At 39.2% G+C, this 21,978-nt stretch overlaps 2 protein-coding genes across 2 annotated transcripts in view; both read left to right on the top strand.

Annotated features, from left to right (window-relative positions):
• camta1b (calmodulin binding transcription activator 1b) overlaps positions 1–15,577 on the top strand; it is a 252,264-nt gene extending 236,687 nt beyond the window's left edge. The window contains exon 25 of the transcript XR_006031365.1: positions 15,548–15,577. The gene's annotated coding sequence lies outside the window, so the exon portion shown is untranslated. The remainder of the gene's footprint in view (positions 1–15,547) is intronic.
• On the top strand, positions 2,609–21,624 carry vamp3 (vesicle-associated membrane protein 3 (cellubrevin)). Its single transcript, XM_042090392.1, has 5 exons — positions 2,609–2,763; positions 15,589–15,676; positions 17,760–17,918; positions 20,164–20,215; positions 20,414–21,624. Coding segments are annotated over exons 1-5 (318 nt in total). The 5' UTR covers positions 2,609–2,761; the 3' UTR covers positions 20,431–21,624.
• The last annotated feature ends 354 nt before the right edge of the window (positions 21,625–21,978 follow it).

Below are 21,978 nucleotides of genomic sequence, written 5' to 3' on the forward strand. Positions count from 1 at the left end.
TCCATTGCACTCTAAGTCACTTTGGGTAAAGGCGCCTGCTAAATGACTAATCTGTAAATGTAAATTATGGGGTGTAATAAAGGGTAGCAGGCATCTTCACCAGACTAATTTTCAACCATGTTTATCCCAATGCAATGTTACATGATTAGAAATTCACTCCTAGTTGTTTCTAAAAATACACATCTTAACTCCATTAACAATTTGAAGGGATATGTATGGCCACTGTTTTTATTTTTATTTTCTGCATATCTGACTTCCTTCAGATGATCAAACAGTTACAGATCATGGCTATGTCTGTTCCATGTGGCTGCACATCATGGTTTACTGACCTAGAGATCTAGAATTTTAGTCAACTTGCCATTTTACTAGAGCTGAATGAGTAGGATGCTCTAGTAGGCAACTTGATAATGCAAAACTCATTTGAAAGAACAGTAAACTCTGTCCATTCTGTTCGGACTCCTGCCCAAATGAAACTCAGAGAAAATAGAAACGCAAGCTGGGATGAAAAACACCCTCAAAAGCTTTTCACATACATACAAAGCAATAAACACTTCCTGTCACTAAAGAGGTGAGCTTTAGGTCTAAGGAGCTGTGAGAGATAAACTGTTGGGTGAAGAATGCAGAAACAAAATATATATATAGAAATACACCAAGTTCACTTCTTCTTATGCAATTACCACATCAGCAAGCCAGGTGTTAAGGTGGTATATGGAGATGATTTCATATAACCTGACCCTAAATGCACGTTTTCATCATTTTCAAATGAAAATATTAATAATAAAAAAGCTAAGCTACAGACCCTGCTCTTTTAGAAGGCATTGGGCAATCAACACTCTGCATGTGAAGCTAGTATTAGACCTATGTTTTCTCTTTTCTGTTACTCAAGTGTCCCCTCCTCTCATGGCCCGCTTTCTCCCCATCCACTGAGTTTCCATGTTCGGTTTCCCTTGACTGTCTCTCTCTGTCCCTCTTGTGAATTTAATTTCAGTTTTTGTAACTGTGCATGTAAGAGCATCACTGAATCGTTGGATATGTTTGAAAAAAAAAAAAAAAAAAGAATATTCAGCTGCTGAAGCCATGCAAAACATTTTGAATTGCCCTTAAAATATGGAAAATGTTTTCTGAATGCTTTATATAATTTCTGCTGTAAAATAAAGTCTTAAAAATGAGAACATTGCTATTTTGCTGTGTCTGATGTTTTCCATGCATGTACACACTCCTTTACGTATGAGGACGTTAGGCTATGGTGGTGTTTTTTTCTGCGCCTCTTTTTAGCATTCCACAGTAGTTGCATGTGCCCCTCCAATATGGTTTGTGTTCCCTTGTCACACAACTTACTACTTACAGTGGACAGTGCATGATTCAATTTCCGTGAGGCATATGCTTAGATGATCACATACATATGCTTAGATGATTTGATTGTATGATTCAAGAATCTGTCAAAACACCTGATACAAAACTGGAATGTCAGTTTAGGCAAGTCCATTTGTTGGGGTTTGGAACATATGCACATCTTCCTCTGAGGTCTTCACTCAATTAAGTTAGTGTAGATCCTGCACTGACAGTTACAGTCATTCTAGTCATTCAATGTGCACCTCTATGTCTCAAGACCAAGAGCCGGAACCAACACCACTCAATATTCATTGAGTTACTCACAAGGGTCCCTTATAGAATAACCTGACTGCCACCCAGCCCATTCATCTCCAAGTCAAGAGGGCCATCTAGTGGATACTTATGGGACCAGAACAGTGTCACAGTGACAATGTCATCAAAAGCAGACTTTATAGAAAGGACTTAAAGAGCCATTTGTCATTTAGCTCGGCCTGCTGTGTTTGTTTGTCTAGCTGTTCTATAAACCATTGAATAAATTACAAATTCACTCCTATTCATCTATTGAGGCTCTTGCTATTGCCTTGCATTCATTTGGCAGGTACACCATTATCATTGTTATTATTATTATTATTATTATTATTATCTATGTTAAATTTAAAGTGTCTGCATTTAGCTGATGCTTAATTATCTAGAGCGACTTACAGATATCGATCGCAGGGGCCAGTCTCCCAGCACAGGAGCAACTCAAGTGGCTTGCTCATCAAACCCATGACTATTGTGGCTACTACTGCATGCTAGCCAATTTCCTTAGGCACCACAGTTCAGTACAGTGTGCCCTTGTTTTATTAATTGTAAGCCTCAGGAGACAAGTTAGCCTACTCTTTAGGATTTCTGCTGTAAATGTTTATCTCCCTAAAAGGAAATATGTGTGGTTTTGTGATTGAAGCATTTAGTTTGCTCTGGTATGCCTAATTGATTTTCTCAGCTAATAGGCCTACACAGCTATTCTCTAACAGATCTTCCAACTTGGCCCTTCCAACTTCCATCTTGACTGACCCCAGCTAATTTGGCACATAACTTGGGTGCCACAATTGATGATGGAGATGGACTATATTTCTCAGGGAATGTTTTAGTTTAAATAATTTCCAATTATTTCAAAGTCCCATTTCCAGGTTCCTGAAATGACCCTCTTGTTGACAACCATTTGAAAGAGACTTACTTTTTCATAGCCATAGAAAACAGTCTATGTTCATAGCAAAGTAATGACACTGGCCCTTTAAAAAAGGAAACACTACGGTCAGGAAAAGGAGTAGATCTAGCTAGCAAACGTCAGTTTGCACTTTGCATAGACTACTTTTGAGGTTGTACCATACCGTTTTAGTGGAGCCTTTACGACCACCAAACCGCGGCAGTACAACATAAGTTAATCATGTAAGTAATCTCACTCTTAATAGTTAACATCACCACTTATTCGTTTTAACTGACGTTTGAGATAACACAGCCGTAACGCCATGTCGTTTTTAGCTAACATTAGCCAAACTGGGAGAGGTTTTTCGATGCCATGAAAGCAGCCAATAACGTTAGCTTCTAGAAGCTAGGAACTTTTGAGTCGGCGAAGCAACAAGTTGTTGCCATATATCGTAGCTATCTTGGCATCATTTTAGCCTTTAAACTAATTTATTTAATATTTGATAACATCTCAGTTATTTTGGTAAAACATCCTTACTGTTTAGACAGTTTAGGATTTGCTGAAAATGTTATGCGTGCTAAATTACCTAGCTAATTAGTGTTAGCTATTAAGCTAACCTTAGTGACAACGTTCATTTGGATTATTCCAGATTAACTGTTACTTTTGTTAACGTTTTCCCAAAACTGTCAAGTCATACCTGAATTAAAATAGCATGGAGAAGATTCAATTAAATGTAACTTAGCTTTCTCTGACGGAGTTAACGATCGTTTTGTTGTGACTTTTTCCATTTAGATTGAACGATAATGGCAGCGAATGTAATGATTAAACTCGATGTGTTTACTACTCTCCATCAGCTGTAAAAAAAAAGACTCGTGTTGTCAGATAACTTTCTCAAATTAGTTCAGAGACACTTTAGAGATGCTGAAGGATATAACGTTAGCGTTTTCCCTTAGCTGCTAAGGTAGCTAACGGTAGCTAGTCGCACCCTGATGCTGTTGCTGCTAAAGGGTCAAGAAAGTTAACGATGGACCAATTTGTCATTCTTGATCGCTAACGTTAACGTCTAGCTCTAGAAGGCAAGCTAGCACCCAGAATCATTAACGTTACCTGATCATTACAGGGGCTGCTGTATCATTATGAAAAACAGTTGGTTTCCGGGACGTGTCAGTTTTGTCAACTGGGAAACACTAATCATTTTCTCTCACTGAATTATATTGTTATAAGTTCATGTTGTTTTCTTTTCATGTGTCATTCACTATTGTAGTCCAGAAAGCTCCTCATGAATAACGTTATTTTTCCAACCTTGGAGTGAATGTTGTCCTCGACCTGCCCAAGAGGCCTTTCTGGGTTGAGAATGGAGGTTGATTCTTCTTAACCTACTTCACCGGGAGGAGTAAAAACAGCACGTGATGACTTTTCCTGCGGGATTTCCTTTTTCCTCGAGATAAATCTATAGCAAAATCACAGTAAAGCGCTATCCCATAGATTGGTTTTCGGCCCATACAGTAACTCAGAGCTCGTAGCTAACACACGTTTATATCAATGGATTTCTCGTAAAAAATATTGTTTCATGTAGTCTAGCCTACTACTAACTGAACATGTTCGAATGTAGATGAACCTGCCTTCAGGTCCTGAAGATGAATGTACAAATTGATAGCACAGTCTAAAATTTAGACACTTTGGGAATGAGGGCTACTAGTCAGGAGGTAATCCAGCTGAACCACTTAAGAAAATAAATTGTTGAGGTTTTTGCATTTTCGGTATCCTTAGGACATCTAGTCAACATTAATCCTCCTAAATAATAGGCCTAGGCCTATGTGATTTTTACGTTTAAATTATCAATATTATGTAGGCCTATACACCTTTATTTATTAAGAAACTGTACTTTCATCTGATTCTTCAATGCTTCAATAGCAATATGCATCACTACCAACATTTTTGTTTAGTTTATTCATTTCAAAGTTTGCATGGGGAATCTAATCTATTTTTTTAAAACAGAAATCTTTTTGTGCAATTAATAATTTAGGTTACAATTTTTAGCATTACCCATTAAGAATTCAGAGGCTGTTTAAGTTCTGATTTCAGTGGGCAATTTGATTTTCATACATTTTTCGAACATTTCCATAGCAATCACTAACACCGCCCCAAATTAGTTTGCTAATTGCATATCTGAAATCTGAAAAAAAAGTTTTGGTTTTCACCAGGTAATGCACAGTCCTATTGCATGGCATGCATGCCACAAGATTTTCAGCGCTATTGCTACACCAGTGCGGAGGAGAAAAGGCCTGTGAGCTAAAGCCAAAGTCCTTTTAGGCAAGTCCCTCCACTCGGCGGCCATATTGCAAAGCTTTTTGGGCACTTATCGGGCATCTATTTCGGCAGAAATGCGGGTGCGCAAGGCTTCACGACACCAACCTTGCTCCAGCGGCGAGATCACAACACATGATTGGCACGTCTTCACAACACACCACATGATTGGCTCAATGTATTCACAACACACCATATGATTGGCTGAATGTATTCACATGTCGACGTTTTGCCGTGGAAGGGGTGGGATATGTGTAGACAACTGCCATGTTGGCGTTACAAACTAACCCCATGCATTTCTATGGAGGATTTTTTGAGTGCTGTGTCTCCTCATTAGAAAGTCTCTGCTAAAGCAATTGTTTTTCAGTCCTTGAACAATCATGCACGAACCGTATGGGATGAACATGGAATGGCCAAATAACTTTTGCAAAGATATGCTTCCGATTCCATTGGCTACACCAGACGAGCAAGCTTTTTTTCTTTGACTGTCTATGCGTGCGAGCAGCGTGCATGTTCTCCACTTCCGTTGTTTCAAGATTGAATGGGAAAGGGATTCGAGGCCAAAGGTTAACATTTAACCCAGCAACAATTTGTAAGGTATCACCAATATTAATGGTACAGATGTATGGCTACATACTGTACATTCTTAAATGGTTCTGGTCTACAGTTAAATATCTAATATTAAAAACTTCACAATGGAGGATATTTTTAGAGCGTGATCTGTAGGCGACTAGTTGGCTATTTTTAGAAGCTGCGGGCGCCTCATAGGCGTCTCGCGGGCACCTTGTTGGAGACCCCTGCTCTATAGCCTATAGATTCATTTATCAGGTACAGGGTGTGTGATTGTAAATTCTTAAATTGAAAGAAAGTTTATTGTAACCTATGTAATCTGAGTTGCAGTCTTTGTGTCTGAGCACAGCACACCACAACAAGTAGTGACTTCGTTGACTTGACTTGACCACAGAAAGTAATGCTTGTGCCTTGTCTTGTGACTGTGCCTTGCTCCTTCAGGTGACTGTGCCTTACTGCTTGCTCCTTTAGTGGAGAGAGAAACTGAGAGGATGAACCTTAATAGGCCCTTTCGCACTGTAAGGACTCATTGCAGTTCCTAGAACTCCTTTTTTCACGCATTCGGACTAGTGTCACAATACCAAATTAAAATTAACTTCGATACAATACCTGCCATAAATATCTTGATACTCCATACTGAAATGATACCACAGTGAAATCCTAAAATATCTGGAAAAGAAATGACACAGACCTCCTCCAAGTGTATTGAGTCATTTGTGTTGAATTTGGTGTACTTTTGTTGTGTGCAATTCTGGGTTCCAAACTTCTACATTTCCTAGATGTTTATTATTTTTATAGTCAGTAAAATAGTAGATTGTGTGTGATATAGTTGTTATAGTTAATTTACATTGCATGTTGTGTTTTGACAATAAATTACCTTTTAAATAGCCAAATTAGGTTAGATCAAGGTCAGTGTTCAAATTATTTCATGCAGATCACTAAATGCTATACAGAAGGGCCTAATCTTTAGGCTATCTGATATAGGCTACCCTAGACCTTCCTGTATTTATGGGATTTCTTTGATAGCCTAGTTGCAAAGGGAAAAAAGTGAAGATATCCACACACTGTCTTCTTTGCTCCCAGTGTGATTTTATAAATACAACGTTTCAACCACTCAGGTCTTCGTCAGATACACCATTACATGTTCCACCTTCATTAGGCTACTATTTCTTTGATAGTTAACATTATTTGCTACCACTTGTAGCCTGAGCCACTATTATTATTAGGACTCAACACACTTCGGTGGCTGTGGGCTTTAATGAGCGCTTTTCGGGTCCTACATCTAGGCAGTATTTGAACAAATTGCAGTCTACATGCCATGACAAACATTACCAGTACTGGCCAAATATTAAATACATTGTTTGCAAGTTATGGTAAAGTTATACTAGTGTGAACATTGCACTTTCATCATGTTAGCACACTATGATCATTGTCATTATGTCTCATCAAAATTCACTGATGAAGGAAGGTTTGCTTTATCCCAGAATAAACCACAATTGTTTCTCTTAGGCTATAGGCCTAGTCAATAACTTAGGAGATGAATTTGGCATTGATCATGTAGTGGTGTTTTCTATAGACTATTTGTTAACCTGTTGTTCTTTGAACTCTTTAAAAATGTTGGGATATGTCTGCGAGGTGCTTAACCAATTTCTATGTGTAGCCTACTTCCCTTTGAATGACTTTGAAACATATTTTAGAGATGGGCTCAGTGTATCTGTTGGCTTGCCTTCACTATCCGCTATCCTGTCGGTACAGAACTTGTGTTGCTGTTGTGTTACTCTATCAGAGCTTCCTGCTTGACACGCCCACTTGCCTAGATGCGTGCAAGGAACATAGAGAGTGGTAGCAGTCCACATAGCCACAAAACGCCATTATTTTAATAATTATTTTAATTTAAGTATCGTCGGTAGTATCGGTACACGGTGCAACACTAGTGCCAGCTGAACTTTGCCCCACCCACAACATTTGAGGTCGGGAATTTTGGTCTGGACTTGTTCCGTTGTGGAGCAGCTATGCCCCAACCAGAGCTGTTTGGACCAGACAAATTGGGCTTTGTACGATGATGGACAGATGAGCAACAGTGCCTTGTCCATCACATCATCTGAGCACGCTTCACTTGAACAAAAACACTGTGGCTAGAAGCTAGACAGATGGCTTCTAAGGCCCTGTTTACACATAGGAAAAATGCATATACGGTTTGGCCTTTCATTTACACAAAAAGAGGTTGTATCACTGAAAACAATTAGTTCTGAAAACAAAGTGAATATGTGGGAAAACTCCGGTTTCACTTTGATCAAGAGAAAACAGTGTGTTTGCATTGTGACATGTTCAGTCAGCAGGCAGCTAGCATGTTTGCTGTATGTGACAAAAAATGTTTTAGCTTAGAAACATTTAGACATTAGACATTTTCCCCACTGTATCGGTTGAAACACGCCCCATAAGCAGCCGGGCCAGCCGTGGCCTACTGATTAGGGCTTCGGACATGTAACCAAAGGGTTGCTGGTTCGATCCCCGACCAGCAGGAAAAATGTGGACGGGTTGAGCACTGCTCTCCCATGCCCACATCCACAGCTGAAGTGCCCTTGAGCAAGGCACCTAACCCCTCACTGCTTCCCGAGCGCCGCTGTTGTTGCAGGCAGCTCACTGCGCCGGGATTAGTGTGTGCTTCACCTCACTGTGTGTACACTGTGTGCTGTTTGTGTTTCACTAAGGATTGGGATAAATGCAGAGACCAAATTTCCCTTACGGGATCAAAAGGGTATATATACACTTATATATTTGTACATAATCATGTGCCAATGGACCAGTATCAGACCCAAATTCTGACTAAAATTGAGTATGACACCGTCAGGCTAATCGCCAATGCTAATGTGAAACGGCTCCTGGGGGAGAGTAGTTGGTTGAACTGATTTAGAAGTGGACTTTTCCTAATTCTATATCTGTTCCTATAACTGCTCTGTGCGAAAAAGCCTTATTTGAGCTCCTGCTTTAGGGTAGGGTATTTTCCCTATGCATAGGAACCATGGCTGATGTGCATGCCAAGGCAGCAGAAGCACCATTTTTAAAAACCTCTGTAAAAATAAGTTAGCTGCTGTTTAAATTAAACATAAAAACTGCATGAAAAGGCTACAGAGACTGACTACTGTCATGCAACAAACACCTTCTATACAGATGAGAAGAAATTGTATTAATACTGATATTTTTTTTTTTGTCAATACATTTCAGTAGCTAGTAACTAAATAGCAGTGTTGTCCTTTTCATTACTTTATATTCATGTAATAATTGGGCTACTAATGTGTGTTAAGTCATCTCCGAGTTCTTGCTGTGTGTGAAATCAAACAGACTAAAGAACCTAGGAAATGTGTAGTTCTAGGGATGGCCTCTCCAATCAGTAGTTAGTAAAACTTAGAACTGTTGTGTCTGAATGTGCCGATTATGACAACTGTATCTCACTGAAACGGCTGATTGGATGCAGTTTTGAAGCCTTGCTAGCTGACACATCATTCTTGGGATTTCAGGTGGAGTCACACCATTTCTCTGTACATAAACTAGATACTCAAGTTGCCTGTTGTGGCAGTTAGGCTAGGTGACCAGGACCAGTTCAGTTTTAGCAAATGTGGTAAACATAGTTGGCTATTGACTGAATATTGAATATTGAATTAACCTATTGCTGTTTTAAAATAATCTTGAGCACAAGCTCTAATCTAGAGGGGAAAAAAAAAATAATCTCCCTCTCTCTTTATTATTTTTTTTAAATATGGTGGTCTTTGATTTTAAGGCTGTCTTGTTTTGCTACACTTGTTTTACTACACAGGAGTTTAGACTCATGATGGGAAAATATGTTGGGTGTGTCTCAGTCTAGGTGATTCAAATAAAGCTTTAGGCCAAGACCTTCAGTGTGCTCACAAAATTAATGTTTTGTTCATGTAAGGTTATGGGACTATTTATCCGCCTCAAATGTATGTAGAGGAAAAGATATAATTCCGAGAAATGTGACTTTTAAACGCTAAAGGGTCATTCCGTGTCAAATCACCCAGTGGCTGGCAGGTCACCCTCTCCCAAAAAATCTGGAAAAAAAATCACAGGTGTTTGTAGACCAAACCTATGCATAAATCTTAAATAGTATATCTGTATCACTAATGGTTCCAAAACTACAGCCCTTTGAAGTTTCAAGTCATTTTAAGCATCGTGGTGAACAATCCTTTTTGTTCAACTTCCAACATTATTGGCTCTTTTGGTATTTCACACACATTAGTGAAACTATGTGAATAGAAGTACATTTTCCTGTTGAATTAAACAATCCAATCAAATCAGGTGTATCTTGTGTAATTCCCTCTCTGCAAAGCTCTGAAAATGGCTATAAATTCATTATGTGAAAAAACATCACCACCTTTGAGGGCTTGTCATTCAAAAAGTATGTGACACAAATTCATCAGATTTTTTTCCCACTCATGTATGGATTATAAGGTAATGTCCATGCATTAACTTTGGTTGTTAACATTATCATATTGTCAGAGCATTTTTATTAAATTGGGCTTGATTTTCAAAAAGCCCGTTTTCATCTTCTCATTTCACCACTTGGACAGTTAACAGGATTTTTTAAAATTTTACCATATATCATTCTGTATGTGAGGATCATCTGCCCAAAATTTGGGCTTGTTGCTGAGTTTATTCATTGAGAAGATTTTTTACAAATATTGTCTATAAATCCACTGAATTTGTACTTTATCTGCAGTAACACTTTGCACCACATGTGGTGCTCTTTTAATACAATGGAAGTCAATGGAATAGTAAGAGAGTCACTTGTATGCTGCACATATCCAATCTAAACACACAGTTTATGGTTCAAGTAAAAAGGGGTTTCTAAAATTCAGTGCATTGTCAGATGCAGAAAAATACTAAATATTTATCATTATTATCAATACTAAAGATTTATCATCTTTTTACAAATCCCTCTTGGATCTACAAGTCCTCAAACCTTGTTAGGAATACTTGTCACATACTTTTTGAATGAGAAGCCCTCAAAGGTGATGATGGCTATAAATTCATAATGTGAAAAGACATTTTCAGAGCTTTCCAGAGGGGAAAGTACACAAGATACGTCTGATCCGATTGGATTTTTTAATTCAACAGGAAAATGTACTTCTATTCACATAGTTCCACTAATGTGTGTGAAATACCAAAAGAGCCAATAATGCTGGAAGTTGAACAAAAAGGATTGTTCACCACAATGCTTAAAATGACTTGAAGTTTCAAAGGGCTGTAGTTTTGCAACGATTAGTTATACAGATATACTATTTAAGATCTATGCATGGATTTGGTCTACAAACACCTGTGATTTTTTTCGGAGAGGGTCACCTGCCAAATTGCGCTGAAATTGGGTGATTTCACACGGAATGACCCTTAATTAGCCTTGAAATGCCCCATTGTTCTATCAGTAATATGCCTTAAGAGCCCCCTGTATTGTGCAAGCTTATCTGCAGTGTGACAATGCCTTTCATATATGTTGTTACCCACCAAATACAATAAAAAATGAGTACCAAAAAAAAAGATCCCTGTGAAGAGCCAATGTGTTCTGCAAAAGCTCATACTTTTTGCTCGCAAGGCGCTCTTGTGGATGTCTTGAACAAGCTTTCAGCAAGTGACTGTGGAATCTTGCGCTCACTCATGCAGCTGCAGGTTTGCTTGATTGAATGGTTGAGTAGCTTAGGAATCACTATGAATAAGCTGCAGTGAGCACTCTCACTATAGGATACACTGATCTCTGATAGGTTCAGGTTTGTTGTCTGTGGCCTGTGCCATTTGTAATATACCGGTAATGAGGGCGTATGCCATCCATGATGGTAGATGTTCAATCCTTTCAAGTCCTTTTAGGCAATTCCCTCCACTTGGCGGCCTTATTGTAATACTTTTTAGGCACTTATCGGGCATCTATTTCGGCAGAAATGCACGCTCGCAAGGCTTCACGACACCAACCTCGCTCCAGCGGCGAGATCACACCACATGATTGGCTCGATGTATTCACAACTGATTAGTACCATGTATTCACAAGTCAACTTCTTTGCCGTGGAAGGGGCGGGATATGTGTAGACGACTGCCATATTGGCGTTACAAACTAACCCCATGCATTTCTATGGAAGATTTTTTGAGTACTGTCTCCTCATTAGAAAGTCTCTGGTTCAATGGACTTGACCATGCAGTTAAGACTCATGGCCACTTGATGGCAGCAGTAAGACGTTTTGGTCCTGAAGTGTGCACAGACAAGCTGACAAGCAGTCCATATGTTGCGGATGCACTGTAGTTAGCATAGGTGCGGGTGTTAAAAGACAGTAGTGACACGTTTGTGTATTTTAAATGAAAAACGGATTCTTGTTGTTTGCCATTAAGACTGTTTGTTGTCAGCCAGTATAATCCACAAGCATCATGCTCTCTATGTAAGCAAACATAATCATTGCCTATGAGGCTGAAGGCTTGCCAACACACCGCACCAACACATGGCTATGTGGAGCATTTGCAGGCGCACACCCATTGTAACATGTCTATACTACTGTGCCAATTCGGCACGGCGCTGACTTGTGACATAATAAGGGTGTGGGTTGGAAAATCCCTTGAGCTTGAGTTCATGGAGTGCAGTTATTGGAGTTTGCCTTGATTCAAGCCTACTCTCAGGCTTTGCTGTGGTGTGATAGTATGATGTCCCATTTGGAAATAAATACAGCTAAGTAGGTTTGGAATGAAATTGATAATGATAACCTGCCTATAGTTGAAAGTACAGTAGTATGCAGAGGCCCTGTTGTTGGCATTGCTGTTTGAGTATAAGGCAAGTCACCACTTAGTACACAGTTTTTTTTTTTTTTTTTTTTTTCCTCAACAAAACACTAGTACAGTGTCCAGTATTGTAAACCCATACATCATCTTGATACCATCTGGAAATAGTGCAGAGCTCTTTACAGCATTTCAAGCAATGAATGCCTGGCCACCTGCCAATGTTTAAATGTGAAATGTAGCTATATGGTGCATGGGGTGAATGTCAAAACAGTGTGAAATGTAGGCTAGCTGCAGGGATGACTGACAAAAAACTGTTTAAACTGCCACTCTTAGGCTACTTGTCTTATCAGTGATGATCTCTCTCTGTCTGTCCATTTGCAAAAATGTATTTCCACCACTGCAAATGCATTACTGCAGCTGAAATGTATTTTGGTAATCTAAGGAAAATGATTAATACAATGATGCTTCCATTAGTGTACTTCTCGGTGTATTCTTGATTGCACTGATACCTGCAGTATGTTAAATGCTGTTTGTCATGACTCTGGAAATGAAGGTCTGGTAATTGACATTTCCATTAATTAAGCCATTTGAATCAGTCTGTACAGTATTAATAGTTTGCTTTTCTGAGTGACCATCTTATGAAATGTTTATTGATCGTCCACATTCCGTAGTTACCCTTGCTCCCAGAATGAGTTTGTCTGTCTGTGTTCGCCTGTGTCTTGGTTGGTCCACCTTTTTTACTCTCTTAACTGACCACCTGGGTGTGCAGTTGTTTGGGAGCTGTTATTTCTATCGCTATGGTCATTGTGACCCTGTCAAGACGCATGTTTGTGATCGTGTTCTCAGCGGCTGCCATTTATTTTTTACCCTATATATGTAACAAATCCTTAATTGATAAACTGGGCATCTGATAAAATATAACTAATAAAAATTACAAACTGCACAAATTACAAATGACAAACTTAAATATGTCTAAATGTCTTAAATATCTTTACTTGTACCTTAATACCAAAGAAATGTGCCAAAGAAATACCAAAGAAATGTGCTGCAAAAATGTTGTAGCCTATACAGCTCAGTTGTAGCCTATAGTTCCATGAATCTTAAATCAAGGCTAGGACTACATGCAGGAGCAATGACATTTCTGGATTGTCTCTCACTAGTCCCTAGTGTTCATTCCTAGTTTGTGTATGCCTTTAATAATGCAGGACTGCAATTTTAATACATCTTTCCATTTGTTTTCTCTCAGCTGACTTTGCATGCAACGTTGGCATATTTCGTATTGTCCATCTTTATAATGGCGAATTTGAAACATGGGGACCTTTACTATTATTTTACCGTAGCCACACAAGTCTGGCTGTGTCTTTAGACATGTTTTCCTTAGGGCTGTCAAAATAACTGATTCATTTCGATGAATTAATTTGAGAAAAAATAACTGATAAATAAATAAATAAATAAATAAAAAATCAATTCCGTATGACCTTTTGACCTAGAGCCATTCTAGTCAGTAACCATTAGACTGTAAAATGAAGGAGAGTGAAGAAAATGTGCTGCCTAGATCATTGATTGGAACATTTACTTTTAAAAAACAGCCTAATGGTTTTGATAAAAACAAAGTGTTGATTAAAATAAAGTCCTCTGCAATGTCTGCAGCAAGCCGGAGTTCCGGAGTTCGTCAACTCTAAAGTCGCACATCAATGCAAAGAAATAGTGTTTACATTGAGGGGAGTGTTAATTTATTTTCATTGTGTCCCCTAGGTTATATCTGTGGCCTGAAATGCCTTGTATGTGAAAAGCCCGAAGCACTTTTGAATTGATTTCTTCAGCATATTAGGTCATATCATAGATTATTATAGCCATTATTTGAACAATGAAAATAAAAAGTTTTTGAACTTTAATGTCACTAATGATTATTCAATGATTCATTTTAATTTAAATATTTAGAAGACTTTCACAGCAAAATTATATATGCGATTAATTCAGATTAAATTCATCACAAAGTATGTAATTAATTCCATTCATTTTTTTTAACTCATTGAGTGCCAAAAACGTAATATTACGTTTTTCCTTCCTATGCGTTGCGTGCCAAAAACGTAATATTACGTTTTTAGCTTCTTTTTTTTTTTTTTAATTACGAAACTAGACACTCTAACACACCTTATATGTGATTTTGGGAACTCTGTGATGAATGGAAATGAAATATGACTATCGAAAACTCATGAAAACGCACAATTTGGTCATTTTATCTGGACATTTTATCATAACTGGGTTGCCGCTTTGGGTCGAATCAGTGACTCCTGTACGTCAGCTCAAAACCAGGCCATTTTCGTGGGTCTATCACTAGGTGGCAGTCTCGCCAGGTCTCGCTGATCACTTCCCGGAAAGTTTACAGGCAACACTTCATATTTCATGAAAGACGTTATATCTCCATTTCTAGAAAAAAACAGCGATTTTGATGAAAACTAGCCACTGTTTAGCTTGGGATTTCTCAGGAACAGAGGCGTGTAGAAATACACGGTTTGCACCCACTGAGAGCTTAAAGTCTCACCTTTTAAACGAGCCATTGTATGTGTTCATAGCTATAACACAGAATATGCTGTGGCATCAACAATGGTCATTAAAAAAAAAGTTTAAATAAAATATAAATATGACTGTTGCTGGGGAGCTGTATGTTCTAAGCCTTATGAACAGTCAAAAAGTAAAATAATGAAAAAAATAATAATAAAGTCTCAAAATAGCTGACATGTATTATTTACGTGTTTGTTATAATAAAGGAGCTATAGTGTTTAGGAATTGATGAGCAGAATCAAATAATTAATTTAAATAATTTCTGTAATTGTAATACTTTTTTCCCCTTTTTTTTAAAATCAGTCCTGGACAAATTAAATGGAAATTAATCCTGGACAGATTAGTTTCTTTCTTTTTCGGTAAATATCCAAAGTTCTCTCTCGATTCTACTATATTTTGGTTACTACCCTTTGTGTCACTACTACCCACCATAATCCTGTAATTTAAGTTTAGCAACTACCTTTTTGCTTTTAAACTTGTATTTTTCCAAATATTAGCACACATGGCTCTGATATTTAGGGAGTCTTTAGGGCCCTGTGAACCTGCTGATGTGTTTTTGGGAGTGATTTTCAAAGGCAATGTGTGAGTTCTCAGAATAGGTCAGCTGTGAAGGAATACATTTTGTTTCTTAAAGCGTAAGCTGCAGTGCAAGCCATGCCACGCACATCCCCAGGCCATAATTGGATAGGAGCTATTTGGTGTACGGATCATCTCTTATTTTCTTTTGTAAGTGTAAGCTGGCCTGTACCTTGTGTGATGTGTCCTAACACACTTGCTGAGTTGTTGTGTTCCATGTGAAGTGATATGGATTTAAAGGAGTGTGTGTGTGTGTGTGTGTGTGTGTGCTTCCCACCCAGGTCAGCACCAGCTCCAGAAGGATATGGGCCTTCAGGCGCGGCCGGTGGCAACCGCAAGCTCCAGCAGACACAGGCCCAGGTGGATGAGGTGAGTTAGCACTCACACTAGGGCTTTGACTTTTGCCCAAAAATCTCATTCGAAGTTCGTTTGATTATTAATATTAAAATTCGAATATATTCGAATATGTATTAATATTTTAACCATTAAATGTCTTCAGGAAGACCGATATTGGTATCAAACTTAAGTTCTATATGTGTATCAGTCAATGTCAATAGACTACGTGCACGAAAGGCTGAGTATTTATGCGTGTGTTAAAATAGTTATGGCGATAAAACGATAGTGATATGTATCGCAATTGACATGTAATCGATATCAATAAAAATACGTTCGGTAGAACATTCATAATTAAAAGCAAGGAAGTCATATTATGTTTAAACTTCGAAAATCTAGTCTGACTTGGAGGCGAGGCAAGTTGAGCTACCATTTGCTTCACTCTCCCTGCTTTTTCCCCATTCTGAACTACATTTTTTATTATGTCTTGATTTCTCCTTCCTCTGGGCTCTTACTGTCTCACCCCTCTTTGTGTAAGACTCAGTGAGTTATGAAGTAGGGGGGTTATCTTGGGATAAATGGGGGCCTTAACCCTCCCCCTGTGCGGCAGTAGAGCGTCAGCTCCGCCGTGAGCTCATAGGTTCCTACCCCTTATGTAACCGTCTCCATGGTTATGTAAGGCAGGCATAGGGTCTGTGCATGTGGCCGCCTCTCCCACACGTCTGCAGGGGGTGGGGTCTAGGCTGCCTCAACAGGGTTTGTGGATCACTGGAACATGTGGGTTATGTGTGTGGCTACGTTTTTCTTCCGTTTCCATGGTCTTTCTTGTTATGTAATGATGTATTTCAATTGTGTAGTTTTTTTCTTTCTCTGCTAGTTTCTTTATGCAAGTTGAGCCTGATCTCCTTTGTGGTCTTTTAAGAACAACCACACACACACACACACACACACACACACACGTTTTCCAAACTTTCTAGACGAACATTAGTACTTGTATCAACAAGGATTGTGGTTTATATATCACACAAACTTAGTCAGGGCGAATACACCATCAAATAGACCACTGTAAATGTTAGTTTAAACACTCAAACTGTTCAGGTAGCCGACAGGCCGACTGCTAGCATTTCCGACATTGCATTTCGTTGTAAGCCTAGCCAGGCAGCTAGTTCTAGGCTAGACTACATGCTGCAACACAAGCATGAAATATATTATGTCTTAGTGACCGCTATGAACATGAATTGTTGTTTATAGGCAACATCAACTTAGTCACTTTTTTACAGACTACTGTACAATAAAAAAAAAAAAACACCTTGCGTTTTTGCACAGTACACTATATATTAATATTAATATCATATAATATTGTATATTACATTTCATGTGTATATGTATATTCAGTGTTCAAATCAGTACAGTTTACTGTATACAGGTTTTCAAATATTCCTCTAGTGTTCCAAATGAATAAAATGTCTTTTTTTTTTTTCAAAACATCCCAAAAATTCGTGGTATGTATCAAACCGTGGGTTGAAAATCGTGATACACCAAACTCACGATTCAGTTAGTATCGTTACAGCCCTACTGTAAGCACTCACAGCAAGTTTCATGTCAAGCAACCAAAGATTTGCTGATATTATCAAATCCAAATTTCCAAATTTGACATGTTGGTGGCGCCAGAGTGCTCGAGGTACAGACATGAAGCTTGGTGAAAAGAATCATGACTGCCCGGGATCAGTGTACCAAATGTCTACATTTTTCACCAGACGGTTCTATGTGCTGCCATTGAATCCAGTGGCAGAGGAATAATAATAAGAACAAAAAGTAGAAACACAATGGGTGCCTTCGTTCATTGTAATCCCCAGTCTTTTTGATGAATTTATGTTCTAATAAATTTACAGTTCACTTCATTGTACAGAACATGGGAAACGGAGTGATTTACTGACTGTCTGAAATTAGACCCCACACACAAACCCTCATGAAAATGATCTCCCTCTCTCTCTCTCTCTCTCTCTCTCTCTCTCTCTCTCTCTCTCTCTCTCTCTCTCTCTCACTCTCTTTCTCACTCTCTTTCTTTCTCTTTATTTCTTTCTCTCTCTTTCTTTCTCTTTCTTTCTCTCTCTCTTAGGTGGTGGGCATCATGCGGGTCAACGTGGACAAGGTCCTGGAGCGAGATTCAAAGCTGTCTGAGCTGGACGACCGAGCAGACGCTCTCCAGGCTGGTGCCTCTCAATTTGAGACTAACGCTGCCAAGCTGAAGAGGAAGTTCTGGTGGAAGAACTGCAAGGCAAGGGAGAGGGATGGGGGGCACACAGTCATCCACTGGAACTGTGATCCAACTGTAGACTGAGTGATGTGCTATACTTTCATTCTAGACAGAACACGTGTATTATGTCTTGTCAGCACATGGTTTCTGTGCCCTGATTTATGCCATATCTAAGTCTTGGTGCAGTGGTGATTATCGTTTGCACTGCTGTCTCTCCTGGGTAAAGTTCATTATGAAGTGCATTTACATGAATATGCTGGATATGCTAGATACTCTTGAATATGTATTGGGCTATTTTTTTATTTTATTTTATTTAAATTTATTTATTTGTTTATATTTTAAAAAGATGGCCAATTGTCATATGTTTTGCTGTTTCAGATGTCCATTTATGTAACTTTTCCATTAGGCTGCAACACTAGTCTTTTAGATTGTTGAGGACATCCACGCCGAATGTCATGCAAGAGAATTTCTCTGCAGAGACTGAGGCTGGAGACGCCAGCAAACCTCCTGGCCCCAACACAATGGTCATAAAGGTGGAGCTGGAGTCACAGGAGATCTCCACTTGTTTTTGTTGGGGGCAGCCGTGGCCTACTGGTTAGCGTTTCGGACTTGTAACCGGAGGGTTGCCGGTTCGAACCCCGACCAGTAGGCCATGGCTGAAGTGCCCTTGAGCAGTGCCCTTGGGGCACCTAACCCCTCACTGCTCCCCGAGCGCCGCTGTTGTTGCAGGCAGCTCACTGCGCCGGGATTAGTGTGTGCTTCACCTCACTGTGTGTTCTCTGTGTGCAGTGTGTTTCACTAATTCACGGATTGGGATAAATGCAGAGACCAAATTTCCCTCACGGGATGAAAAGAGTATATATACTTATATCGTAACACCCCCAATTATCACCACTTTTGTTCAGAAATTCTAAAACAACGATGTTTTTTAACACTTCAAAATAACATTTACTAAATGAACCTTACATTTTTCAGTAGCCTTAGATGTGTAGATTTGAACAAAATCTGGTTTGGTTCTTAACTCATTGAATGCCAAGCTGTTTTCAGAAGCTTTGTCCTAGAGTGCCAGCAATCTAGACTATTGTTGATGATTTTTGTACAGCCACAGCATATTCTGTGTTATAGCTATGAACACATACAATGGCTCGTTTGAAAGGTGAGACTTTAAGCTCTCAGTGGGTGCAAACCGTGTATTTCTATACGCCTCTGTTCCTGAGAAATCCTAAGCTAAACAGTGGCTAGTTTTCATCAAAATCACTGTTTTTTTTTTTTTGTAGAAATGGAGATATAACGTCTTTCATGAAGTGTTGCCTGTAAAGTTTCCGGGAAGTGACCTGGCGAGACTGCCACCTAGTGATAGACCCACGAAAATGTCCTGGTTTTGAGCTGACGTAGCCTGGCTAGCGCCACCACTTCTCAGTGAGACGTGGTCTGGGAACCAAACGTTAATTTTCTCGTATTTGAAAAAAATGCCCAGATCCGTTTATTGGGTGCCACGGATGTCTATCAAATGCGTCTGTGCATAGCTCATCATCGTCTTGCTTTCCCCACTGTTCTGTGATTGGTTCCCTATCTCAGGCGAAAATTTGCTCCATGGTCTCCAGGCTGCCTTAGCAGCGTGAATCAAATCGCGCGCAAGGCAGCATGGGAACACCCAGGCTAGAGCTGACGTGCATGCGTCACTCATTCGACCCAAAGTTGCAACCGAGTAAATCACATATAAGGTGTGTTAGAGTGTCTAGTTTCGTAATTTAAAAAAAAAAGCTAAAAACGTAATATTACGTAACTCTGGGGTAGGAAGGCCATGTATCCTCCTACCTAACTCTGGGGTAGGCAACAAAAACCAAGAAGTTGGCTTCCCACATAAGAACCCAATATTTAACGTTTTACCTAAACAGCTAGCATGCAATAGTAGCAGTAGACACAGTGTCACTGTTAACTTTGAATTTTACATTTACATTTATTCATTTATCCAAAGTGACTTATGAATAAGTACTGGCACACTAGTTTACTTTTTTTACAGTGTAGGCTAGTTGGTTCTGACCACCTCAATGAGCTATGCTAAGCTAGATTAGTAGTGGGTGCAACAGACTTACTTACTGCACGCACAGAGACGATCGGTATTTATCATCTTATCTAACTCTGGAAGATTGTGAATAAGCTAATTTCCCAAAATGTTGCTGCTTTCCTTTAATAAACAAAACCACAATATTCAATTCTGAAATATAGCATGTACTTACAAAATCGTGTGTTTATTCTTTTAAAGATGTGGGCCATTTTGATAGCTGTCGTCGTCATCATACTGGTCATCATTATCAGTGAGTATCGGTAGTAATTTTTGATTTAGTGTGCTACGATGATTGCATACAGGCTAGCTTTCATGTTTTTCTGTCTATGTTAGATTGTTAGTGTGAAATGAAATTGACAAAGTGACGATGGTGTGTGTGTGTGTGTGCGTTAGAGAGGGGCATGCAGAATGTGTATGACAATGCAGCCATGGTGTTGTTTCTCTTCAGTCTGGTCTCAGTCCTAAGCGATTGGAGAGGGAGCTGTGAGAACACCCCCAGAGGACTCAAATGAAGGAGCCAAGAGTGATCAGAACGACAGGTCAACAGCCCCCCCCAACTAAACTTTAACAACCTGCTGAGTTTCCAACGGTATTTTGTAAACTATCCTTTTTTTTCTTCTATGTGTCATTTTAATAATTATGATATGAATGTTGCCAAGCAAGTGAATATTGCCTATTTTTCTCTTTTTGGCTTGTTTTGCTTATTTAAATACTGCTTTTGTGGTTTCACATGGACAACTCCCTCTACACGAGGAGCCTGTATAAGGTCCAGACTGTTTAAGAGGTTTCACAACCACTCCATAGTGCCTTTGTGTTCTGTTGTGTGCCTCTAGTGTGCCTTTTCTACCTATAGGGTCAGAGGGGGGTGTCAGGTGTGAGATTGTGCTTAAGGACCACAAACAAAACAAAAAGGATGTTGGAAGCCAGATGGTGTCCAGGGCTCACCTCTTCTGCCTTATGAATGCCCCAAATGCCAGGTCCAGCCCACCACGTGCCATCACACACCACCAGTGCCTATCAGGAGTCTGACTCCCACTACACACATTAGCGTAAATGTAATACACTATTACCACCACACCTGGTGTAACCCCCACCCCACCCCACCACCTCCCACACACAGTCACACCTACACATACAAACACACAGACCCAATTCCAAACATTACATACTGCCACACTGCCATGTGTTAGCCTTACTCCAAAAATCCACCGGTGCCTGTAATGGCCTTTCTGACCCAAGAATACTTCCTTCTCCAAATAGCCTGCTGATTAAGGATTCTGCTGCAACATCTGTTTGGTCTTGAGGTGAATGGAGGGTGTTGCCTATCAGCAATAGCTTTACATATTATTTTAATTAAAATGACATGAAAAGTTTCACATGTTCCCACAGTGTGCTGTTTTGTACTTGCATCAAAAACTGTTTTTAGCTTTGCTTAATGAAGTGACTAAATTTGCTGTGGGGCTGTGTGTGGATTTTAATAATTGGCCAAATTTCAGTGTGCAACTCAGCATTTCATTATTTTTTGTACATGCTTATGTTCACCTCTTTGGAATATTTGTGTAAATTGTAAACAAGTGCAATTATATTATGTGTCCTTAAATACATTTTCCTGGTGTTGCCATAGTCAGCTAAATAAAAAAAACAATTTAACGACTACTACCTTTGTGTCTGGAGTGATTCATATAATTTCCTGGTAGTGAAGTACTGTGTTGCTTTGAAATGTTTAGTCTAAGTCATGGAAAACCCCACAGAGCGTTGGACTAGATGTGAAATGAAGTTTCAACGTCTCACTGTTGAGCAAGTCAGCGCTGAAAATCCCTTGTCATTTGGAGGTGATGTGCCTCCTGTTATTAAGGTTGAGTTTATGTCAGACCTGTTAACATTTTATATGAACAAAAGACTGGTAGTTTTATTGAATGTATGCATTTTAGTTTGTGTAATTTAATTAAATGTAATCTCTTTTTGCATAATTTAAAGCATTTTAGCTGTCTGGCACTGGGGGTTCAGCAATAT

Source organism: Alosa sapidissima, chromosome 4 (genome assembly GCF_018492685.1).
Source record: "Alosa sapidissima isolate fAloSap1 chromosome 4, fAloSap1.pri, whole genome shotgun sequence".
In the NCBI taxonomy this organism is placed as follows: Eukaryota; Metazoa; Chordata; class Actinopteri; order Clupeiformes; family Clupeidae; genus Alosa; species Alosa sapidissima.